The 21,112-nt window shown below is 43.0% G+C and overlaps 1 protein-coding gene across 4 annotated transcripts in view; it reads left to right on the forward strand.

The window, feature by feature from the left end:
- Positions 1 to 21,112, forward strand: part of LOC126194957 (uncharacterized) — a 233,260-nt gene that overhangs the window by 165,515 nt on the left and 46,633 nt on the right. For all 4 annotated transcript variants that reach the window (XM_049933347.1, XM_049933349.1, XM_049933346.1 and 1 more), the window contains exon 14: positions 9,818 to 9,934. In XM_049933347.1, the coding sequence (XP_049789304.1) occupies positions 9,818 to 9,934 (117 nt within the window). The remainder of the gene's footprint in view (positions 1 to 9,817; positions 9,935 to 21,112) is intronic.

Genomic DNA, 21,112 nt, shown 5'->3' on the forward strand with positions numbered 1-21,112 from the left:
GATTGGTTTGGCTGCTCGAGTCTCGACGCCTCCTTACCAATGTACAATGTGGATTTCGTAGGCGCCGGTCTGCTGTTGACCATCTGGTTACCTTGTCGACCTTCATTATGAATAACTTCTTGCGGAAGCGCCCGACCACGGCTGTGTTCTTTGATTTGGAGAAGGCTTATGACACCTGTTGGAGGGCGGGCATTCTCCGCACCATGCATACATGGGGCCTTCGCGGTCGCCTCCCTCTTTTTATTCGTTCCTTTTTAATGGATCGACAGTTCAGGGTACGTGTGGGTTCTGTCCTGTCAGACACCTTTCGCCAGGAGAATGGGGTGCCACAGGGCTCAGTTTTGAGCGTCGCTCTCTTCGCCATAGCGATCAATCCAATAATGTATTGCCTCCCAGCTGATGTATCAGGCTCCCTTTTCGTGGACGATTTTACCATCTATTGCAGCGCGCAGCGTACGTGTTTCCTGGAGCGCTGTCTTCAGCGTTCTCTTGACCGTCTTTACTCCTGGAGTGTCGCCAATGGCTTCCGTTTTTCTGCCGAGAAGATGGTCTGTATTAACTTCTGGCGCTACAAAGAGTTTCTCCCACCGTCCTTACGACTCGGTCCCGTTGCTCTCCCATTCGTGGAGACAACAAAATTTTTAGGTCTTACATTTGACAGGAAACTTAGTTGGTCTCCACATGTGTCTTATTTGGCTGCCCGTTGTACCCGTTCTCTCAATGTCCTCCGTGTTCTCAGTGGTATGTCATGGGGAGCGGATCGAACCATCCTACTTCGCCTATATCGGTCGATCGTCCGCTCCAAGCTGGATTATGGGAGCTTCGTATACTCCTCTGCACGGCCATCCATCTTACGCCGCCTCAACTCCATACAACATCGGGGTTTACGACTTGCGATCGGAGCGTTTTATACTAGTCCCGTCGAGAGTCTTCATGCTGACGCTGGTGAGTTGCTACTCACCTACCGGCGCGATATACTGCTTTGTCGGTATGCCTGTCGGCTACTGGCAATGCCCGACTACCCGTCTTATCGTTCCTTTTTTGATGACTCTCTCGACAGTCAATACGGGTTGTATGTCTCCGCCCTGCTACCCCCTGGAGTTCGCTTTCGTCGCCTCCTTCAACACCTTAATTTTTCACTCCCTGCCACCTTTCGAGTGGGCGAGAGCCACACGCCACCTTGGCTCCAGGCTCAGGTTCGCGTCCACCTTGACCTCTGCTCGCTCCCGAAGGAGGTTACCCCCGGTTCAGTCTACCACTCCCGTTTTGTCGAACTTCGTTCGAAGTTCATTAATATGACCTTCATTTATACAGATGGCTCTAAGACCAATGACGGGGTCGGGTGTTCCTTTATTGTTGGGGCACAAAGTTTCCAATATCGGCTCCATGGCCATTGTTCGGTCTTCACAGCTGAGCTCTTTGCCCTCTACCAGGCTGTCCTTTACATCTGCCGCCACCGACATTCTGCATATGTCATCTGCTCCGATTCCCTGAGCGCTATCCAGAGCCTCGGTGATCCGTACCCGGTTCACCCTTTCGTGCACCGGATCCAACGCCCTCTTCAGTAGCTGGTGGACGTCGGTTCTCCGGTTAGCTTTATGTGGGTTCCTGGCCATGTCGGTACCCTGGGAACGAAGCTGCAGATGCCGCGGCCAAGGCTGCGGTCCTCCAGCCTCGGACAGCTTCTTGTTGTGTCCCTTCGTCAGATTGTAGCAGGGTAATTTGTCAGCGCATTGTATCGCTGTGGCATGCCGATTGGGCTGCACTTCCAGAAAACAAGCTTCGGGCCTTGAAAGCTCTTCCCGTGGCTTGGACGTCCTCCTCACGCCCTTCTCGGCGGGAGGAGGTAGTTTTGGCCTGGTTGCGAATTGGCCACTGCCGGTTCAGCCATCGCCATCTGCTGACGGCTGCGCCGGCGCCGTTCTGCCCATGTGGGCAATTGCTGACGGTCCGCCACATTTTAACGTCGTGTCCGGATTTTAACACCCTGCGTCTCGATCTTGGCCTGCCATGTACTGTAGAAGCCATTTTAGCGGATGACCCACGAGCAGCTGCTCGCGTTCTTTGTTTTATCAATTTGACAAACCTCTCTAAGGACATTTGATGATGCTGTTTTTTAATCCTTTGCCTGTCAGTCTGTCTTTTATCGTGTTTTCCCTTTTAGTTGTTTTAAACTTGTGCCTCGCGGTGCATTCTTAACGTAGTCAGGGCGCTAATGACCATTGAAGTTGTGCGCCCTAAAACCACAAAAAAAAAAAAAAAAAGCCCTCGTCAAAGATTTACTGCCCTACACTCGTAGTCTCTGCTGGAAATATCACTTTGCCACGAAGAAAAATAATCCTAATCCTGCTCCTAATGAACCAACTACCCAAGACGCTATCCAAATTGAACCCTGCCTGGAGCAGTTCCGTCCTCCTCATCCTCAAAATCACCCTCTCCAAACCTTCCAGGAATTTCTCACTTCCAGCCTTGCCTCTCAATCTTTCTTGAAAAACCTTAATCCTACTCCCAACATCACCACAGCTGAAGCCCAGGCTATCTGTGATCTGAAGGCTGACTGATCCATCGTCATTCTTCCGGCTGACAAGGGTTCCACGACTGTGGTACTTGATCATCGGGAGTATGTGGCTGAGGGACTGCATCAGCTTTCAGACAACACTACATACACAGTTTGCCAAAGTAATCCCATTCCTGATGTCCAGGTGGAGCTTCAAGGAATCCTCAGAACCTTAGGCCCCCTACAAAACCTTTCACCTGACTCCATCCACCTCCCGACCCCACCGACACCCCACACCACTGCTTTCTACCTACTTCCTAAAATTCACAAACCCAAACATCCCGGCCGCCCCATTGTAGCTGGTTACCAAGCCCCCACAGAACGTATCTCTGCCTATGTAGATCAACACCTTCAACCCATTACAAGCAGTCTCCCATCCTTCATCAAAGACGCCAACCACTTTCTCGAATGCCTGGTATCCTAACCAAACCTGTTACCCCTCGGAAACCATCCTTGTAACCATTGATGCCACTTCCTTATACACAAATATCCCGCACGTCCAGGGCCTCGCTGCGATGGAGCGCTTCCTTTCACCTGCTACCCTACCTAAAACCTCTTTCCTCATTACCTTAGCCAGCTTCATCCTAACCCACAACTTCGTCTCTTTTGAAGGCCAGACATACCAACAATTAAAGGGAACCGCCATGGGTACCAGGATGTCCCCCCTCGTACACCAACCTATTTATGGGCCGCTTAGAGGAAGCCTTCTTGGCTACCCAAGCCTGCCAACCCAAAGTTTGGTACAGATTTATTGATGACATCTTCATGATCTGGACTCACAGTGAAGAAGAACTCCAGAATTTCCTCTCCAACCTCAACTCCTTTGGTTCCATCAGATTCACCTGGTCCTACTCCAAATCACATGCCACTTTCCTGGGCGTTGACCTCCATCTGTCCAATGGCCAGCTTCACACATCCGTCCACATCAAACCCACTAACAAGCAACAGTACCTCCATTATGACAGCTGCCACCAATTCCATATCAAACGGTCCCTTCCCTACAGCTTAGGTCAATCATGGCAAACGAATCAGCTCCAGTCTTGAATCCCTGAACCATTACACCAATAACCTGAAAAGAGCTTTCGCATACCGCAACTACCCTCCCGACCTGGTACAGAAGCAAATAGCTAGAGCCACGTTCTCATCCCCCCAAACCCACAACCTCCCGCAGAACCATCCCAAAAGTGCCCCACTTGTGACAGGATACTTTCTGGGACTGGATCAGACTCTGAATGTGGCTCTCCAGCAGGGATACAACTTCCTTAAATCCTGCCCTGAAATGAGATCCATCCTTCATGAAATCCTTCTCCCTCCACCAAGAGTGTCTTTCCACCGTCCACCTAACCTTCGTTACCTCTTAGTTCATCCCTATGAAATCCCCAAACCACCTACCCTACCCTCTGACTTCTACCCTTGTAACCACCCCCGGTGTAAAACCTGTCCCATGCACCCTCCCACCACCACCTACTCCAGTCCTGTAACACGGAAGGTGTACATGATCAAAGGCAGAGCCACGTGTGAAAGCACCCACATGATTTACCAACTGACATGCCTACACTGTGAAGCCATCTATGTGGTATTGACCAGCAAAAAACTGGCCATTCGCATGAACGGACACAGCAGACAGTGTTTGTTGGTAATGAGCAATACCCTGTGGCTAAACATGACTTGGTGCGTGGCCAGCACATCTTGGCACAGTGTTACAGCGTCCGGGTTATCTGGATACTTCCCACTGACACCAGCCTATCAGACCTCCGGAGATGGGAACTTGCTCTTCAATATATTCTCTCTTCCCGTTACCCACCAGGCCTCAACCTCCGCTAATTTCAAGTTGGCGCCCCCTCATACCTCACCTGTCATTCAACAACATCTTTCCTCTGTACTTCCGCCTCGACTGAAATCTCTGCCCAACCTCTTTGCATTTACATATGTCTGTATATGCGCGGATGTGTGTGTGTGTGTGTGTGTGTGTGTGTGTGTGTGTGTTTTTTTTCCCCCTAAGGTAAGTCTTTCTGCTCCCGGGATTGGAATGACTCCTTACCCTCTCCCTTAAAACCCACATCCTTTTGTCCTTCCCTCTCCTTCCGTCTTTCCTGATGAAGCAACCTTGGATTGCAAAAGCTTGAAATTTGTTTGTGTGTTTTTTATTGTGTCTATCAACATACCAGCGCTTTCTCGTTTGGTAAGTTATATCATCTTTGTTTTTAGATATATTTTTCCCATGTGGAATGTTTCTTACTGGTTTTACGCTTTTGAAGGTCCTCCTCAATGGGATGTAAGGAACAAGAATGAATGAATATTTTTCATGTTCCCTCCAATATTTTTGTATAGCAACATTTTCACATCTGTGCATTACTATCCGAACAGGGGGAAAACTTCATTATACATTAAATGTTGTGAGCCCTATACCTTACTTGACCTATCTCAAGCACCATGATTTTCTTACAAGTTCTACAGACCAGATTAACTTCTGTCATCAAGCTAGAATATAATAATAATAATAATAATAGAGAGAAGAAATCTCTTCCTATCCCCCCGTGCAGTGTTTTTCTTGCATTTCATGGTTCAAAATTTTACATGTGATTGTTGCTTCTTTCCCTTCTGGCTGAAGCTCATTTGTATTTCACTATTTGGCACAGATATATGTTGTTGTTGTTGTTGTTGTTGTGGTCTTCAGTCCTGAGACTGGTTTGATGCAGCTCTCCATGCTACTCTATCCTGTGCAAGCTTCTTCATCTCCCAGTACCTACTGCAACCTTCATCCTTCTGAATCTGCTTAGTGTATTGATCTCTTGGTCTCCCCCTACGATTTTTACCCTCCACGCTGCCCTCCAACACTAAATTGGTGATCCCTTGATGCCTCAGAACATGTCCTACCAACCGATCCCTTCTTCTGGTCAAGTTGTGCCACAAACTCCTCTTCTCCCCAATCCTATTCAGTACCTCCTCATTAGTTATGTGATCTACCCATCTAATCTTCAGCATTCTTCTGTAGCACCACATTTCGAAAGCTTCTATTCTCTTCTTGTCCAAACTATTTACCGTCCATGTTTCACTTCCATACATGGCTACACTCCATACAAATACTTTCAGAAATGACTTCCTGACACTTAAATCTATATTCGATGTTAACAAATTTCTCCTTCAGAAACGCTTTCTTTGCCATTGCCAGTCTACATTTTATATCCTCTCTACTTCGACCATCATCAGTTATTTTACTCCCTAAATAGCAAAACTCCTTTACTACTTTAAGTGTCTCAGCATAAGCCGATTTAATTCAACTACATTCCATTATCCTCGTTTTGCTTTTGTTGATTTTCATCTTATATCCTCCCTTCAAGACACCATCCATTCCGTTCAACTGCTCTTCCAAGTCCTTTGCTGTCTCTGAAAGAATTACAATGTCATCGGCGAACCTCAAAGTTTTTATTTCTTCTCCATGGATTTTAATACCTACTCCGAAATTTTCTTTTGTTTCCTTTACTGCTTGCTCAATATACAGATTGAATAACATCGGGGAGAGGCTACAACCCTGTCTTACTCCCTTCCCAACCACTGCTTCCCTTTCATGTCCCTCAACTCTTATAACTGCCACCTGGTTTCTGTACAAATTGTAAATAGCCTTTCGATCCCTGTATTTTACCCCTGCCACCTTTAGAATTTGAAAGAGAGTATTCCAGTCAACATTGTCAAAAGCTTTCTCTAAGTCTACAAATGCTAGAAACGTAGGTTTGCCTTTCCTTAATCTTTCTAAGATAAGTCGTAAGGTCAGTATTGCCTCACATGTTCCAGTATTTCTACGGAATCCAAACTGATCTTCCCCAAGGTCGGCTTCTACTAGTTTTTCCATTCGTCTGTAAAGAATTCGTGTTAGTATTTTGCAGCTGTGGCTTATTAAACTGATTGTCCGGTAATTCTCACATCTGTCAACACCTGCTTTCTTTGGGATTGGAATTATTATATTCTTCTTGAAGTCTGAGGGTATTTCGCCTGTTTCATACATCTTGCTCACCAGATGGTGGAGTTTTGTTAGGACTGGCTCTCCCAAGGCCGCCAGTAGTTCCAATGGAAAGTTGTCTACTCCGGGGGCCTTGTTTCGACTCAGGTCTTTCAGTGCTCTGTCAAACTCTTCACGCAGTATCGTATCTCCCATTTCATCTTCATCTACATCCTCTTCCATTTCCATAATATTGTCCTCAAGTACATCACCCTTGTATAGACCCTCTATATACTCCTTCCACCTTTCTGGTTTCCCTTCTTTGCTTAGAACTGGGTTTCCATCTGAACTCTTGATGTTCATACAAGTGGTTCTCTTATCTCCAAAGGTCTCTTTAATTTTCCTGTAGGCAGTATCTATCTTACCCCCTAGTGAGATAAGCCTCTACATCCTTACATTTGTCCTCTAGCCATCCCTGCTTAGCCATTTTTCACTTCCTGTCGATCTCATTTTTGAGACGTTTGTATTCCTTTTTGCCTGCTTCATTTACTGCATTTTTATATTTTCTTCTTTCATCAATTAAATTCAATGTTTCTTCTGTTACCCAAAGATTTCTACTAGCCCTCGTCTTTTTACCTACTTGATCCTCTGCTGCCTTCACTACTTCATCCCTCAAAGCTACCCATTCTTCTTCTACTGTATTTCTTTCCCCCATTCCTGTCAATTGTTCCCTTATGCTCTCCCTGAAACTCTAAACAACCTCTGGTTCTTTCAGTTTTTCCAGGTCCCATCTCCTTAAATTCCCACCTTTTTGCAGTTTCTTCAGTTTTAATCTACAGGTCATAACCAATAGATTGTGTTCAGAGTCCACATCTGCCCCTGGAAATGTCTTACAATTTAAAACCTGGTTCCTAAATCTCTGTCTTACCATTATATAATCTATCTGATACCTTTTAGTATCTCCAGGGTTCTTCCATGTATACAACCTTCTATCATGATTCTTAAACCAAGTGTTAGCTATGATTAAGTTGTGCTCTGTGCAAAATTCTACCAGGCGGCTTCCTCTTTCATTTCTTAGCCCCAATCCATATTCACCTACTACGTTTCCTTCTCTCCCTTATCCTACACTTGAATTCCAGTCACCCATGACTATTAAATTTTCGTCTCCCTTCACTATCTGAATAATTTCTTTTATTTCATCATACATTTCTTCAATTTCTTCGTCATCTGCAGAGCTAGTTGGCATATAAACTTGTACTACTGTAGTAGGTGTGGGCTTCGTATATATCTTGGCCACAATAATGCGTTCACTAAGCTGTTTGTAGTAGCTTACCCGCGTTCCTATTTTCCTATTCATTATTAAACCTACTCCTGCATTACCCCTATTTGACTTTGTGTTTATAACCCTGTAGTCACCTGACCAGAAGTCTTGTTCCTCCTGCCACCGAACTTCACTAATTCCCACTATATCTAACTTTAACCTATCCATTTCCCTTTTCAAATTTTCTAACCTACCTGCCCGATTAAGGGACCTGACATTCCACGCTCCGATCCGTAGAACGCCAGTTTTCTTTCTCCTGATAACGACATCCTCTTGAATAGTCCCCGCCCGGAGATCCGAATGGGGGACTATTTTACCTCCGGAATATTTTACCCAAGAGGACGCCATTATCATTTAATCATACAGTAAAGCTGCATGCCCTCGGGAAAAACTATGGCTGTAGTTTCCCCTTGCTTTCAGCCGTTCGTAGTACCAGCACAGCAAGGCCGTTTTGGTTATTGTTACAAGGCCAGATCAGTCAATCATCCAGACTGTTGCCCTTGCAACTACCGAAAAGGCTGCTGCCCCTCTTCAGGAACCACATGTTTGTCTGGCCTCTCAACAGATACCCCGCCGTTGTGGTTGTACCTACGGTACGGCTATCTGTATCGCTGAGGCACGCAAGCCTCCCCACCAATGGCAAGGTCCATGGTTCATGGGGGGTCACAGATATATACCAAGAACATTTTATTCACTTGGTTTTTCTCAAGATCCTTCATTAATGTTGGTCCTTGTATTGTTAAAATTGTGAAATTATTGCTTTCCCAAGGATTTTATTTCCTTAATTTCATCGGAAGTCCAATGAAATATGCAAATTTAATTTAATTTCTGTGGCCACACAACTATAAGGGCTAAGCTACTTCTAGTAAATGCAGCAAAAACATTAATGAAGCTGACACAACACTGTTCCTAAAATGTTTTTCAATTATGCAAGTAATATTACATATTATAGCAAAGTTTCCTCAGTCTTTGTCAAAGAAAACATTAAACGAGAAGTTAAGAGTTACACCCAAACATTCAAAGCATCTGCGCACTCTTATGAACAATCTTCATTGGTTATCTGTTGTTAAAATAAAAAATATATGAAGTATGTTCATAAAGTATCTTCAGTTTATTTATTTAAAAAAAAATTGAATGATGCTACAGAAATTGTTTCACAGTGCCTGTGAAAGTACACAGTCTGATTTGTTTTTACACATTGTTGTCGTGTTTGAAGTACCACGATCATAGAATTCTGCAATCTGGATCCATCTGACATTAAATTTCTAGTAGTCAATATCTTCAGTAATCGCTTTGTACGGGAGACTACCACCAATCGGTAGAAAATGAACAGAGACCTTGGAGATGTAACAAAAGGAGACATCACAGAAAGTACTCCAGAAATATTCAGCACAGGGCCAAGCAGGCCATTTGGGTGGTTCTGGCCGAGGTAGAAGCCCAAACACGGGCTACTTAGTCAGGTAGATGCATTAGTTGGTTAAGACTCAGTGCTCAGCTCAGTATGAACAAGCCCAACTGATGTGGCCAAAGGGTTATATTTGCACCTCTTCATATTGTCCTAATCCCTATTATAGTTCGTGTTTTTTATAACTATTACTCCTGGTCTTTATAAAGTTTAACTGTAATTTTTATCAGTTTTGTTTATGAGTATGTTCAGATGACATTTCACATATAGAAGGTTTTTGATGCAGGTGTGGTTGGATATAATATTCTTATGACCATAAGCTCACCGGGCAAAGTCAGTAAATATATTTTCAATTCACAGTTCAGGGTGGTTACATTCCAAACTTAACTTCACTTCAATCAATTAATGTAAGTAAAGGCCTATTTAGAGGGCCCAAGTGAGCCTAATAGACAGAAGTAAGTAATTTGACAGTTTTCACTAAATACCAGAAGGAATTTTTAGGAATTGTCATATGACATTATAAATTTGTATAACATATGTAAGTAAACATATATACTTGAGTCAAATGGGTACTAAAATGAAAGAATTAATTTTCAGTGAGCAGTTAGATGAGCATAATCCTTGGTACTGCCCTGTTTGCCAGAAAAACCAGTGTGCAACAAAGACATTGTCTGTATGGAGATACCCAGATTACCTAATAGTTTACCTGAAGAGGTGAGTAATTATCTTCATTTAGTTGAAGCTGATAAATAACTTTCTGAATAAATACTCTCTCTCTCTATATATATAACAAAGATAATGTGACTTACCAAACTAAAGTGCTGGCAGGTCGATAGACACTCAAACAAACACAAACACACACACAAAATTCAAGCTTTCGCAACAAACTGTTGCCTCATCAGGAAAGAGGGAAGGAGAGGGAAAGACGAAAGGATGTGGGTTGTAAGGGAGAGTGTAAGGAGTCATTCCAATCCCGGGAGCGGAAAGACTTACCTTAGGGGGAAAAAACGACGGGTATACACTCGCACGCACACACACATCCATCCGCACATACACAGACACAAGCAGACACAGCAGACATATATTTGGTCTTTAAATATGTCTGCTTGTGTCTGTGTATGTGCGGATGGATGTGTGTGTGCGTGCGTGCGAGTGTATACCCGTCCTTTTTTCCCCCTAAGGTAATTCTTTCCGCTCCCGGGATTGGAATGACTCCTTACACTCTCCCTTAAAACCCACATCCTTTCATCTTTCCCTCTCCTTCCCTCTTTCCTGATGAGGCAACAGTTTGTTGCAAAAGCTTGAATTTTGTGTGTGTGTTTGTGTTTGTTTGTGTGTCTATCGACCTGCCAGCACTTTCGTTTGGTAAGTCACATTATCTTTGTATGTATATATATATATCTCACAAGCAGACATATGTCTGCTTGTGAGATGTCTGCTTGTGTCTGTATATGTGTGGATGGATATGTGTGTGTGTGTGCGCGAGTGTATACCCGTCCTTTTTTCCCCCTAAGGTAAGTCTTTCCGCTCCCGGGATTGGAATGACTCCTTACCTTCTCCCTTAAAACCTTAAAACCCATATCCTTTCGTCTTTCCCTCTCCTTCCCTCTTTCCTGATGAGGCAACAGTTTGTTGCGAAAGCTTGAATTTTGTGTGTATGTTTGTGTTCGTTTGTGTGTCTGTCGACCTGCCAGCACATTTGGTAAGTCACGTCATCTTTGTTTTTAGATATATATATATATATATATATATATATATATATATATATATATATATATATATATATATATTAGAGGGAAACATTCCACGTAGGAAAATATATCTAAAAACAAAGATGATGTGACTTACCAAATGAAAGTGCTGGCAGGTCGACAGACACACAAACATACACACAAAATTCAAGCTTTCCCAAACAAACTGTTGCCTCATCAGGAAAGAGGGAAGGAGAGGGAAAGACGAAAGGATGTGGGTTTTAAGGGAGAGGGTAAGGAGTCATTCCAATCCCGGGAGCGGAAAGACTTACCTTAGGGGGAAAAGAGGACAGGTATACACTCGCGCGCGCACACACACACATATCCATCTGCACATACACAGACACAAGCCGACATTTGTAAAGGCAAAGAGTTTGGGCAGAGATGTCAGTCGAGGCGGAAGTAAAGAGGCAATGATGTTGTTGAAAGACAGGTGAGGTATGAGCGGCGGCAACTTGAAATTAGCGGAGGTTGAGGCCTGGTGGATAACGAGAAGAGAGGATATACTGAAGGGCAAGTTCCCATCTCCGGAGTTCTGACAGGTTGGTGTTAGTGGGAAGTATCCAGATAACCCGGACGGTGTAACACTGTGCCAAGATGTGCTGGGGCCGTGCACCAAGGCATATATAGCCACAGGGTGATCCTCATTCCCAACAAACACTGTCTGCCTGTGTCAATTCACGCGAATGGACAGTTTGTTGCTGGTCGTTCCCATATTGAAAGCTTCACAGGGTAGTCAGGTCAGTTGGTAAATCACGTGGGTGCTTTCACACGTGGCTCTGCCTTTGATCGTGTACACCTTCCGGGTTACAGGACTGGAGTAGGTGGTGGTGGGAGGGTGCATGGGACAGGTTTTACACCGGGGGCGGTTACAAGGGTAGGAACCAGTGGGTAGGAAAGGTGGTTTGGGGATTTCATAGGGATGAACTAAGAGGTTACGAAGGTTAGGTGGACGGCGGAAAGACACTCTTGGTGGAGTGGGGAGGATTTAATGAAGGATGGATCTCATTTCAGGGCAGGATTTCAGGAAGTCATATCCCTGCTGGAGAGCCACATTCAGAGTCTGATCCAGTCCCAGAAAGTATCCTGTCACAAGTGGGGCACTTTTGGGGTTCTCCTGTGGGATGTTCTGGGTTTGAGGAGATGAGGAAGTCGCTCTGGTTATTTGCTTCTGTACCAGGTCGGGAGGGTAGTTGCGGGATGCGAAAGCTGTTTTCAGGTTGTTGGTGTAATGATTCAGGGATTCCGGACTGGAGCAGATTCGTTTGCCACGAAGACCTAGGCAGTAGGGAAGGGACCGTTTGATGTGGAATGGGTGGCAGCTGTCATAATGGAGATACTGTTGCTTGTTGGTGGGTTTGATGTGGACGGACGTGTGAAGCTGGCCATTGGACAGGTGGAGGTCAACGTCAAGGAAAGTGGCATGGGATTTGGAGTAGGACCAGGTGAATCTGATGGAACCAAAGTGGAGAGGAAATTCTGGAGTTCTTCTTCACTGTGAGTCCAGATCATGAAGATGTCACCAATAAATCTGTACCAAACTTTGGGTTGGCAGGCCTGGGTAACCAATAAGGCTTCCTCTAAGCAACCCATGAATAGGTTGGCGTACGAGGGGCCATCCTGGTGCCCATGGCTGTACCCTTTAATTGTTGGTATGTCTGGCCTTCGAAAGTGAAGAAGCTGTGGGTCAGGATGAAGCTGGCTAAGGTAATGAGGAAAGAGGTTTTAGGTAGGGTAGCAGGTGAAAGGAAGCACTCCATCGCAGCGAGGCCCTGGACGTGCGGGATATTTGTGTATAAGGAAGTGGCATCAGTGGTTACAAGGATGGTTTCTGGGGGTAACAGACTGTGTAGGGATTCCAGGCGTTCGAGAAAGAGGATTGAGGTTTTTTAAGAAGGATTGAGAGGCAAGGCTGGAAGTCAGAAATTCCTGGAAGGTTTGGAGTGCATAATTTTGAGGAAGAGGAGGTGGGTCCCGCTGTGATGGAGGACGGAACTGTTCCAGGCAGGGTTCAATTTGGATAGTGTCTTGGGGAGTTGGATCATTAGGAGTAGGATTAGGATCATTTTTCTTCGTGGCAAAGTGATATTTCCAGCAGAGAGTACGAGTGTAGGGCAGTAAATCTTTGACGAGGGCTGTTTGATTGAATCTGGGAGTGGGGCTGAAGGTGAGTCCTTTGGATAGCACAGAGGTTTCGGATTGGGAGAGAGGTTTGGAGGAAAGGTTAACTACTGAATTAGGGTGTTGTGGTTCCAGATTGTGTTGATTGGAATTTTGAGGTTTTGGGGGGAACGCCTGGAATCCCTACACAGTCTGTTACCCCCGGAAACCATCCTTGTAACCATTGATGCCACTTCCTTATACACAAATATTCTGCACGTCCAGTGCCTCGCTGCGATGGAGCACTTCGTTTCTCGCCGGTCACCTGCCATCCTACCGAAAACCTCTTTCCTCATTACCTTAACCAGCTTCATCCTGACCCACAACTTCTTCACTTTCGAAGGCCAGATATACCAACAATTAAAGGGAACAGCCATGGGCACCAGGATGGCCCCCTCGTACGCCAACCTATTCTGGGTCGCTTAGAGGAAGCCTTATTGGTTACCCAGGCCTGCCAACCCAAAGTTTGGTACAGATTTATTGATGACATCTTCATGATCTGGACTCACAGTGAAGAAGAACTCCAGAATTTCTGCTCCAGTCCGGAATCCCTGAACCATTACACCAACAACCTGAAAACAGCTTTCGCATCCCACAACTACCCTCCCGACCTGGTACAGAAGCAAATAACCAGAGCGACTTCCTCATCTCCTCAAACCCAGAACCTCCCACAGAAGAACCCCAAAGGTGCCCCACTTGTGACAGGATACTTTCCGGGACTGGTTCAGACTCTGAATGTGGCTCTCCAGCAAGGATACGACTTCCTCAAATCCTGCCCTGAAATGAGATCCACCCTTCATTAAATCCTCCCCACTCCACCAAGAGTGTCTTTCCGCCATCCACCTAACCTTCGTAACCTCTTAGTTCATCCCTATGAAATCCCCAAACCACCTTCCCTACCCTCTGGCTCCTACCCTTGTAACCGCCCCCGGTGTAAAACCTGTCCCATGCACCCTCCCACCACCACCTACTCCAGTCCTGTAACCCGGAAGATGTACACGATCAAAGGCAGAGCCACGTGTGAAAGCACCCACGTGATTTACCAACTGACCTGTCTACACTGTGAAGCTTTCTATGTGGGAATGACCAGCAACAAACTGTCCATTCACATGAATGGACACAGGCAGACAGTGTTTGTTGGGAATGAGGATCACCCTGTGGCTAAATATGCCTTGGTGCACGGCCAGCACATCTTGCACAGTGTTACACTGTCCGGGTTATCTGGATACTTCCCACTAACACTAACCTGTCAGAACTCCGGAGATGGGAACTTGCCCTTCAGTATATCCTCTCTTCTCGTTATCCGCCAGGCCTCAACCTCCGCTAATTTCAATTTGCAGCCGCTGATACCTCACCTGTCATTCAACAACATCTTTGCCTCTGTACTTCCACCTTGACTGACATCTCTGCCCAAACTCTTTGCCTTTACAAATGTCTGCTTGTGTCTGTGTATGTGCGGATGGATATGTGTGTGTGAGCTTGATATTCGTTTGTATGTTTGCGTTTGTTTGTGTGTCTATCGACCTGCCAGCACTTTCGTTAGGTATATATATATATATATATCCCTCCTGCCCTTGTCCCGCATCAGATCCTGACCCCCCCCCCCCTCCTCCCCCCCCCCTGCCTCCATTTTGTGATTGTTAGCATAATTAATCTTCCTCGTGCTACTTGATACTTACTTACCCTCTGCTTGCCATAAGTATTCCTCCCCTCTCAGTTGTCACATTCTTTTGCTTTCTCCCTAGAACTGTCTGCCCCTAATGCTCAGTGTAACCATTGTGTATGGTAATTTTTTAAAAAAAATTTATTTTTATTTTTTTAATGCACTAACATAAAAGGTTGTCTGCTACATGAGTGAAGACGAACAAAGCCTTAGTTATTTGAAATTGACTATTTAAAAAACTGCTAATTGGGAACTTCTTGACTTGATTGTTTGCTTTTGCAAAAACCTCAACACCTCTTTGTTCTGAAACTGCCTTTGTTTTCTTCGTTTGGCAATATTTAAGCTTCCAAGAATGATTTGCACTGTTGAAAAGCAGCGGTAATTTTCCTGCCAATGAACTGAATGTGTTGCTGAATTAAGATGTTTCAAACATTACGTGTCCTTTCCCACTGTATTCAATGCTTCGTGGGCATTCATACCCATGCAACCCATGTTTGACAACATTGCTGATTGAACTTACAAGGTACTTAGCATAGATTGTAGAATTAACATATGCTAACATTATTTTTACGTTAAGGGAAAAATTTTGGTGCAATCGAAAAAAGAACTGAGGATTTCATTTTCCAGTTGTTGTAGCACAGAATGCAGGCACTAAAGGCTATATTGGCAGCCAGCTGCAAGTGTAAACAAACCAGAATTTTAACCACCAGACAGGAGAGGAGCAGTGCAGGGAAACAAGCCTCACATCTCTTTAACAGAGCAGTGGCCTATAGCAGAACTGACACATTGTTACAATGATCACCAATCGGATCTCTTCTGGTGTTGTACGGGTGGTATTCTAAATCAGTGATGGACTAGGATTAGTTGCTTCACTTACTTGAAAATAAGAAAAGTAAACAAGTCATTTGGGGGACAGCTACTACGCAATTGTTTGTTGAGGTTAGCCAGTATTGTTAACGATGTAGTTCAGGCCCGATCTAAAGCAGTATTTGATGTGACTAAAGTTTACAACATCCCTCACCTAATTTGCTATGTTGAAAGTGTAAGCATTATACCATTTTTTGAGCTATGGCTAACAAACATACATGTTTCTTAGTAGTAAAACGCTAGGTCCAATGGCTGGGTACTACTATGTTGCATGTGTCTTAAATAGACCTTTCAACTGTCCACAATAAACAGTCCCAGATCATTGAGTGTATTGATACATTTTTTTGTTCATACACTTTTTATTTTGCAAACAGGTTCTTACACACATTATTCGGCTTTGCCAAATGGTGTACCATATGAGTAACTGAAAACTGGTTACATTTTCAATATTTGTAAGTAGAAAATAAAACTTTTTAACACAATCTCTGATAAAATACTTCATCAGGATACAAATTGCTATGAAATAGCATCTATTAAGTCTCTTTGCATTTTAAGGCAGAATTCACTTCTATTTCACATTTAGCACAAAATACAAATTTTTCAGGTCCCTAATTATTAGGTTTGATCTGTTGGAAGCAGTATGCCCTGGCAGTATCCCTGAGAACTAACTAACACAGATACACAAGGGTTTGCTGAAAAGTAATGCCTCTGAATTATTTAGGTGAAAACTCCTAAAGCTTTTTAAATAAAACAAACATTATTAACATTCTGCATCCTTATACTTCACGTCTACATATTTGCAGCTATATGCCACTAGAGGGCTCAGAATTGTAGCATGTAATGTGGTGGTGTGTAGTGTAACTCTGGCAGTGTGTAAGAAATAGCATGCTGTAATAGAGTTTCGAACTCAATGGGTTAGTATTCACATAGGGCACCTTTTTCTTGCGCGTGACAGTGCCAGACCACACAGAAGTGCTGCGACATCTAACAACAGACATCTTGGGTTCCCTGTCATTGACCACTGTGTTACAGTCCTGACTTGGACCCATTCCATTTTAATCCATTTCCAAAACTTAAAGAACACCTTTGTGGATATAACTTTAATAGTGATGAAGCAGTGCAGGAAAATGTGAGTTCGTGGCTCCGTCAACAAAGTCAAACATTCTACAGTGACAGTAGCAAAAAAACTAGTCTCTCGCTGGGAGATATGTGTTCATTACCAGGGAAGCTATGTCAAGAAGTAAATATGTAGGTATGAAGAAAAGACATAGAATACTAGTAATGTTTCTTTCATTTAAAATGCTTTAAGAGTGTTCACAAAAAAAATTCGGGTGCATTACTTTTCTGCATGCCCTCCTATTTTTCACATACACTTAGCATTTCAGGGATGAATGTAAACAAGTAGTCATTTCTTCCATTGATGTAGCCATTATGCAGAAGTCAGCTGAATAGTCACTAGGTTCTCTACAGGTAAATACAAACAATGATCTTAATATAATTCATTTTATGGAATTCACTGAGATGGAAGTTGTTAAAACAATGTTAACTCAAAGCTACGCATTACAAGTCTCAGATTCTCATCATCATTTGGCCCTCCATATTTAAATCATCAATCAGATGTATGGCATTTTCTCAAAGTAGCAATCATAAAAGAAAGCGATCTTTATCAAAAGTCCTGGTTGAAGTGCACTTATAGTGTTTGCAGCTTTCCATTGTGTGCTGCAGTTTGCAATTTGTTATCATTAGTTGTAGCCAATTGTGTGATAGTATACTGCAGCCAATGAGAATCACTCAATCTTATAATCTTTGATCGACACAAATATTTGGCTGTTTTACCACGTATGTGATATTTTACAAGGTGATGGTTGAGATTGGACCTCAAAGAACAACAAAAGTAACATGTATGTTTACAGTCACTTTTATTGTTAGATTTTCTGTATTTTGTAACATATCATGCTTTCTGAGGTTGTGATTATGATGGGACCTAATAACAGAAGTTGTTGCGATTCGAAACAAAATACCTGATAACTTCATTTATGAAGCATAGGAAATTTCGAACAAGTAAGGTAATTAGTTAATCACATCTTACTCACAATTCATAGAGTCCACTTTCCATCATTCAACACACAAACCATCACAAACAGCGAAATGCAATGGAAACTCTGAAGACTGTAAGTGTAAATTTACCAAAGTCTTCATCTTTCTGTAAAATTTCAATCTTGTGTACCGCTGTTTTGCCCCATCACTGTACTGCTCATTTGCCAATGTGCCTCCTAAAGCGCAACCCGCAGTTATTATCTTTGGAATTGGGAAAGAGCAGTTGCTCATAAAAGTGTAAGACATCTGTTATTGAGAGTGTGCCTTATTGACACTTGTAAAAACACACAAGAAAATCTGCTCCATGCCATCCTTACAATTTTAGGCACTTAAAGTCATGATACGGAGTCAAAAGTTGGAGCAACAGTAAGAAACACCTAAATATCGTAACACTTAATATGTTGTTGTTGTTGTGGTCTTCAGTCCTGAGACTGGTTTGATGCAGCTCTCCATGCTACTCTATCCTGTGCAAGCTTCTTCATCTCCCAGTACTTACTGCAACCTACATCCTTCTGAATCTGCTTAGTGTATTGATCTCTTGGTCTCCCTCTACGATTTTTACCCTTCACGCTGCCCTCCAATGCTAAATTTGTGATCCCTTGATGCCTCAAAACATGTCCTACCAACCGATCCCTTCTTCTAGTCAAGTTGTGCCACAAACTTCTCTTCTCCCCAATCCTATTCAATACCTCCTCATTATCATAGGTTCTTAAACCAGGATCAGGCCAGTTTTTTCACACAGTGTGTTTATCTCCACATACTTATTTTCAATGGGACTGAGGTCTGGACCAAAGGTGACCAGTCAAAAAGAAATATCTAATTCTCTTCTTCAAACTGGGTAGGCATCGTAGCTGACTTGTGTTCAACATTGATTCTGCTGGAGACGGGCTAATCCCTTAGGACATAGTTGATGCACTTGTGAAATCATAGCATTACCTGAAATATGAGAATGCTTGACGGGCTTAAGTCAGCCATCTATCCTGTGAAGCAAGCTGAAGTGACCCCAGTCTGTACAAACCAGTCTTTGTGCTCACAAGTTGTTACTACTGTCCAACAGATGCAACCCCCTCCAGAAACAGTTGACGGTTGTGCTGCTCAAAGTCAATTTTCCATCAGCCGCCATAGCCAGTAGACAACTTCCACACCACTCATACCAGTAAAGGATGTGCGCTGTGCTGAGATGTATTTGTCAGTGATGGGATATCCGTACTGTGGAATTTATGTTTGGCAACATTGCGTAGGAAGTAAATAAGGACTGTAAACAAAATATAGGAAGTGGATGTGATAGTATATCCAGTATGGAGTGTGACTATGAGAACCATCCATTTGGAAGGAAACATAAAATTAAGAAAGGGAAGCGGAAGAAAGAGGTCATGAAGAAGAAGGGAAATTCAGGACAGTGTTATGTTTGCCAATTTCAATTCAAAATTAGTGTTTCACTTTCACAACAAAAAAAAAAAAAAAAAAAAAAAAAAACGCTCATTTCATACCGGTACACGTGGTAAGTCATAAATGTCGACACTTGACAGTTTTAGGGCTAGTTCTTTGATATTTAAAACATTGAAAACCAGAAAAATGTATTTATTTCTAACTAGGACGTTAAGTCCAGATCCATATAAGATTTAACCATGTAATTGCTGCTTTTACCTACTAATAGTTTTTTGAACTATCTTGCTAATTAATCATAAATTCCAAGGAATTTATGGATTTTGGGAATATTGCCGGCAATATTCCCTGGGAATATTTCATCAATTTTACATTCCCGGGAATTTTACAACACTAAGAACACACAAGATACGCTGGTGTAAAGTTTAATTGAAAAGAAATGCATCTAGGTCTGGTCAGAATCATAACTCCACCTGTATATACCATCAAAAATGCAACAATAATAAGACAGTAGTCTGTAAATCCCTATTTCTACGAGTCTTGCAAGTTACCAAGAGTTGTTTGAGAACAGTTTTAAAGGTGTTGAATGCTACTGCCTATACAGTAGGAGACAGAAGAGGGAAACACAGCAACAGACCACATAAAACTGCAACAGAAATTTAGGACATGATTCACTCTCACTGAGGCAAGTTGCCTTCCAAACCATCCCATTATCATCAAGGCAAGTCCAAAAGGAAATATTTTGACAACACTTACCTCAGTGTCGCTACACTTTTCACATCATTCAGAGGTAATGTTCTCTATGAAACCAGTACAGTACTCCAGATGTTGTATAAAACTTATGATAAGTTCTTTAGGGAGAATAGTCCATATTTATTTCAAAACCAAGAACCGATACCTGTGATATTTGCTGAGAGTGTGAAGTCATATTGAGTGTCAGTGCAAATGATCTTCATAAAGATGTACATGAAGAACACAAACTAATGGTTACGGAGTACAGCATGCTCAAGGTCAAGTATTTGAAGTCGGCCAAACTTGACAACATAAATACCTTAGTGCTAGAGTGTGATTACACATGGAACCTGCCTCTGCCTAAACTGAGCATTACTGTGCAATTCTATAAGAGGCTACTGTGACTCTATGTATTTAATGTTCACTGTCACAATTACCAGTCGTACAGTTTTTTTGTTCCATGAAGGTTCAAATTTTGTTTGTTTCTTTTTATATAACTTCATAAGTAGGAAACTCCAGGAGCCAAACAATATTAAGACTATTATACTTCTATCGGATTCATGTGGAGGGCAAAATAAAAATGAGCATGGCAGGATTCTATACTTGGCTTTAAGAATCAAACATCATCACCATACAACATGTATTTCCTGTTAGAGGACACTCATGCAGTCATTGTGACCATGACTTCGGCCTATATGGAAAAATGCTAAGGAATATTGGAAACATTGAGAATGTGTGCCAATTTATTTCAGTGCTTCAGAGTTGCAGAAAGGATCCAGTCCCCTGTGAGATGGTGAAAGGAATGTATGTTATTGAGGTGTGGACATCACCTTTATCACCACACTATCACAAAATTCAAAGGAAATGCACAATTTGGAATACATAATATCCCATTTTGTGTTACATGGGAAATGCATTTTACGTCTCTTCCACTTATGCAGAAACGTTCAATCCTTACCAAATAAAGAAACGTGGGTGTACATTGCCAGTGCTGAAGACGGTCATGGTGATGGCGAAGGCGTCTCATGATGGGATTATGGATGCAAAGAAGAAAGACATCTTCGCACTACTCAAGTTCCTTCAACTTGACAATGCAGAAATGCTGAAGAATATTGTTGACGGTTATGCATCTGCGACAGATAATGACAGCTCACGATGCGAAACTGACACATTTTCATTAGTAACCACGCATAGACTGTTACAAATCATTGTCAAGGACAGTGTTGTGTCCTATGA

This window comes from Schistocerca nitens, chromosome 7 (genome assembly GCF_023898315.1).
Source record: "Schistocerca nitens isolate TAMUIC-IGC-003100 chromosome 7, iqSchNite1.1, whole genome shotgun sequence".
In the NCBI taxonomy this organism is placed as follows: Eukaryota; Metazoa; Arthropoda; class Insecta; order Orthoptera; family Acrididae; genus Schistocerca; species Schistocerca nitens.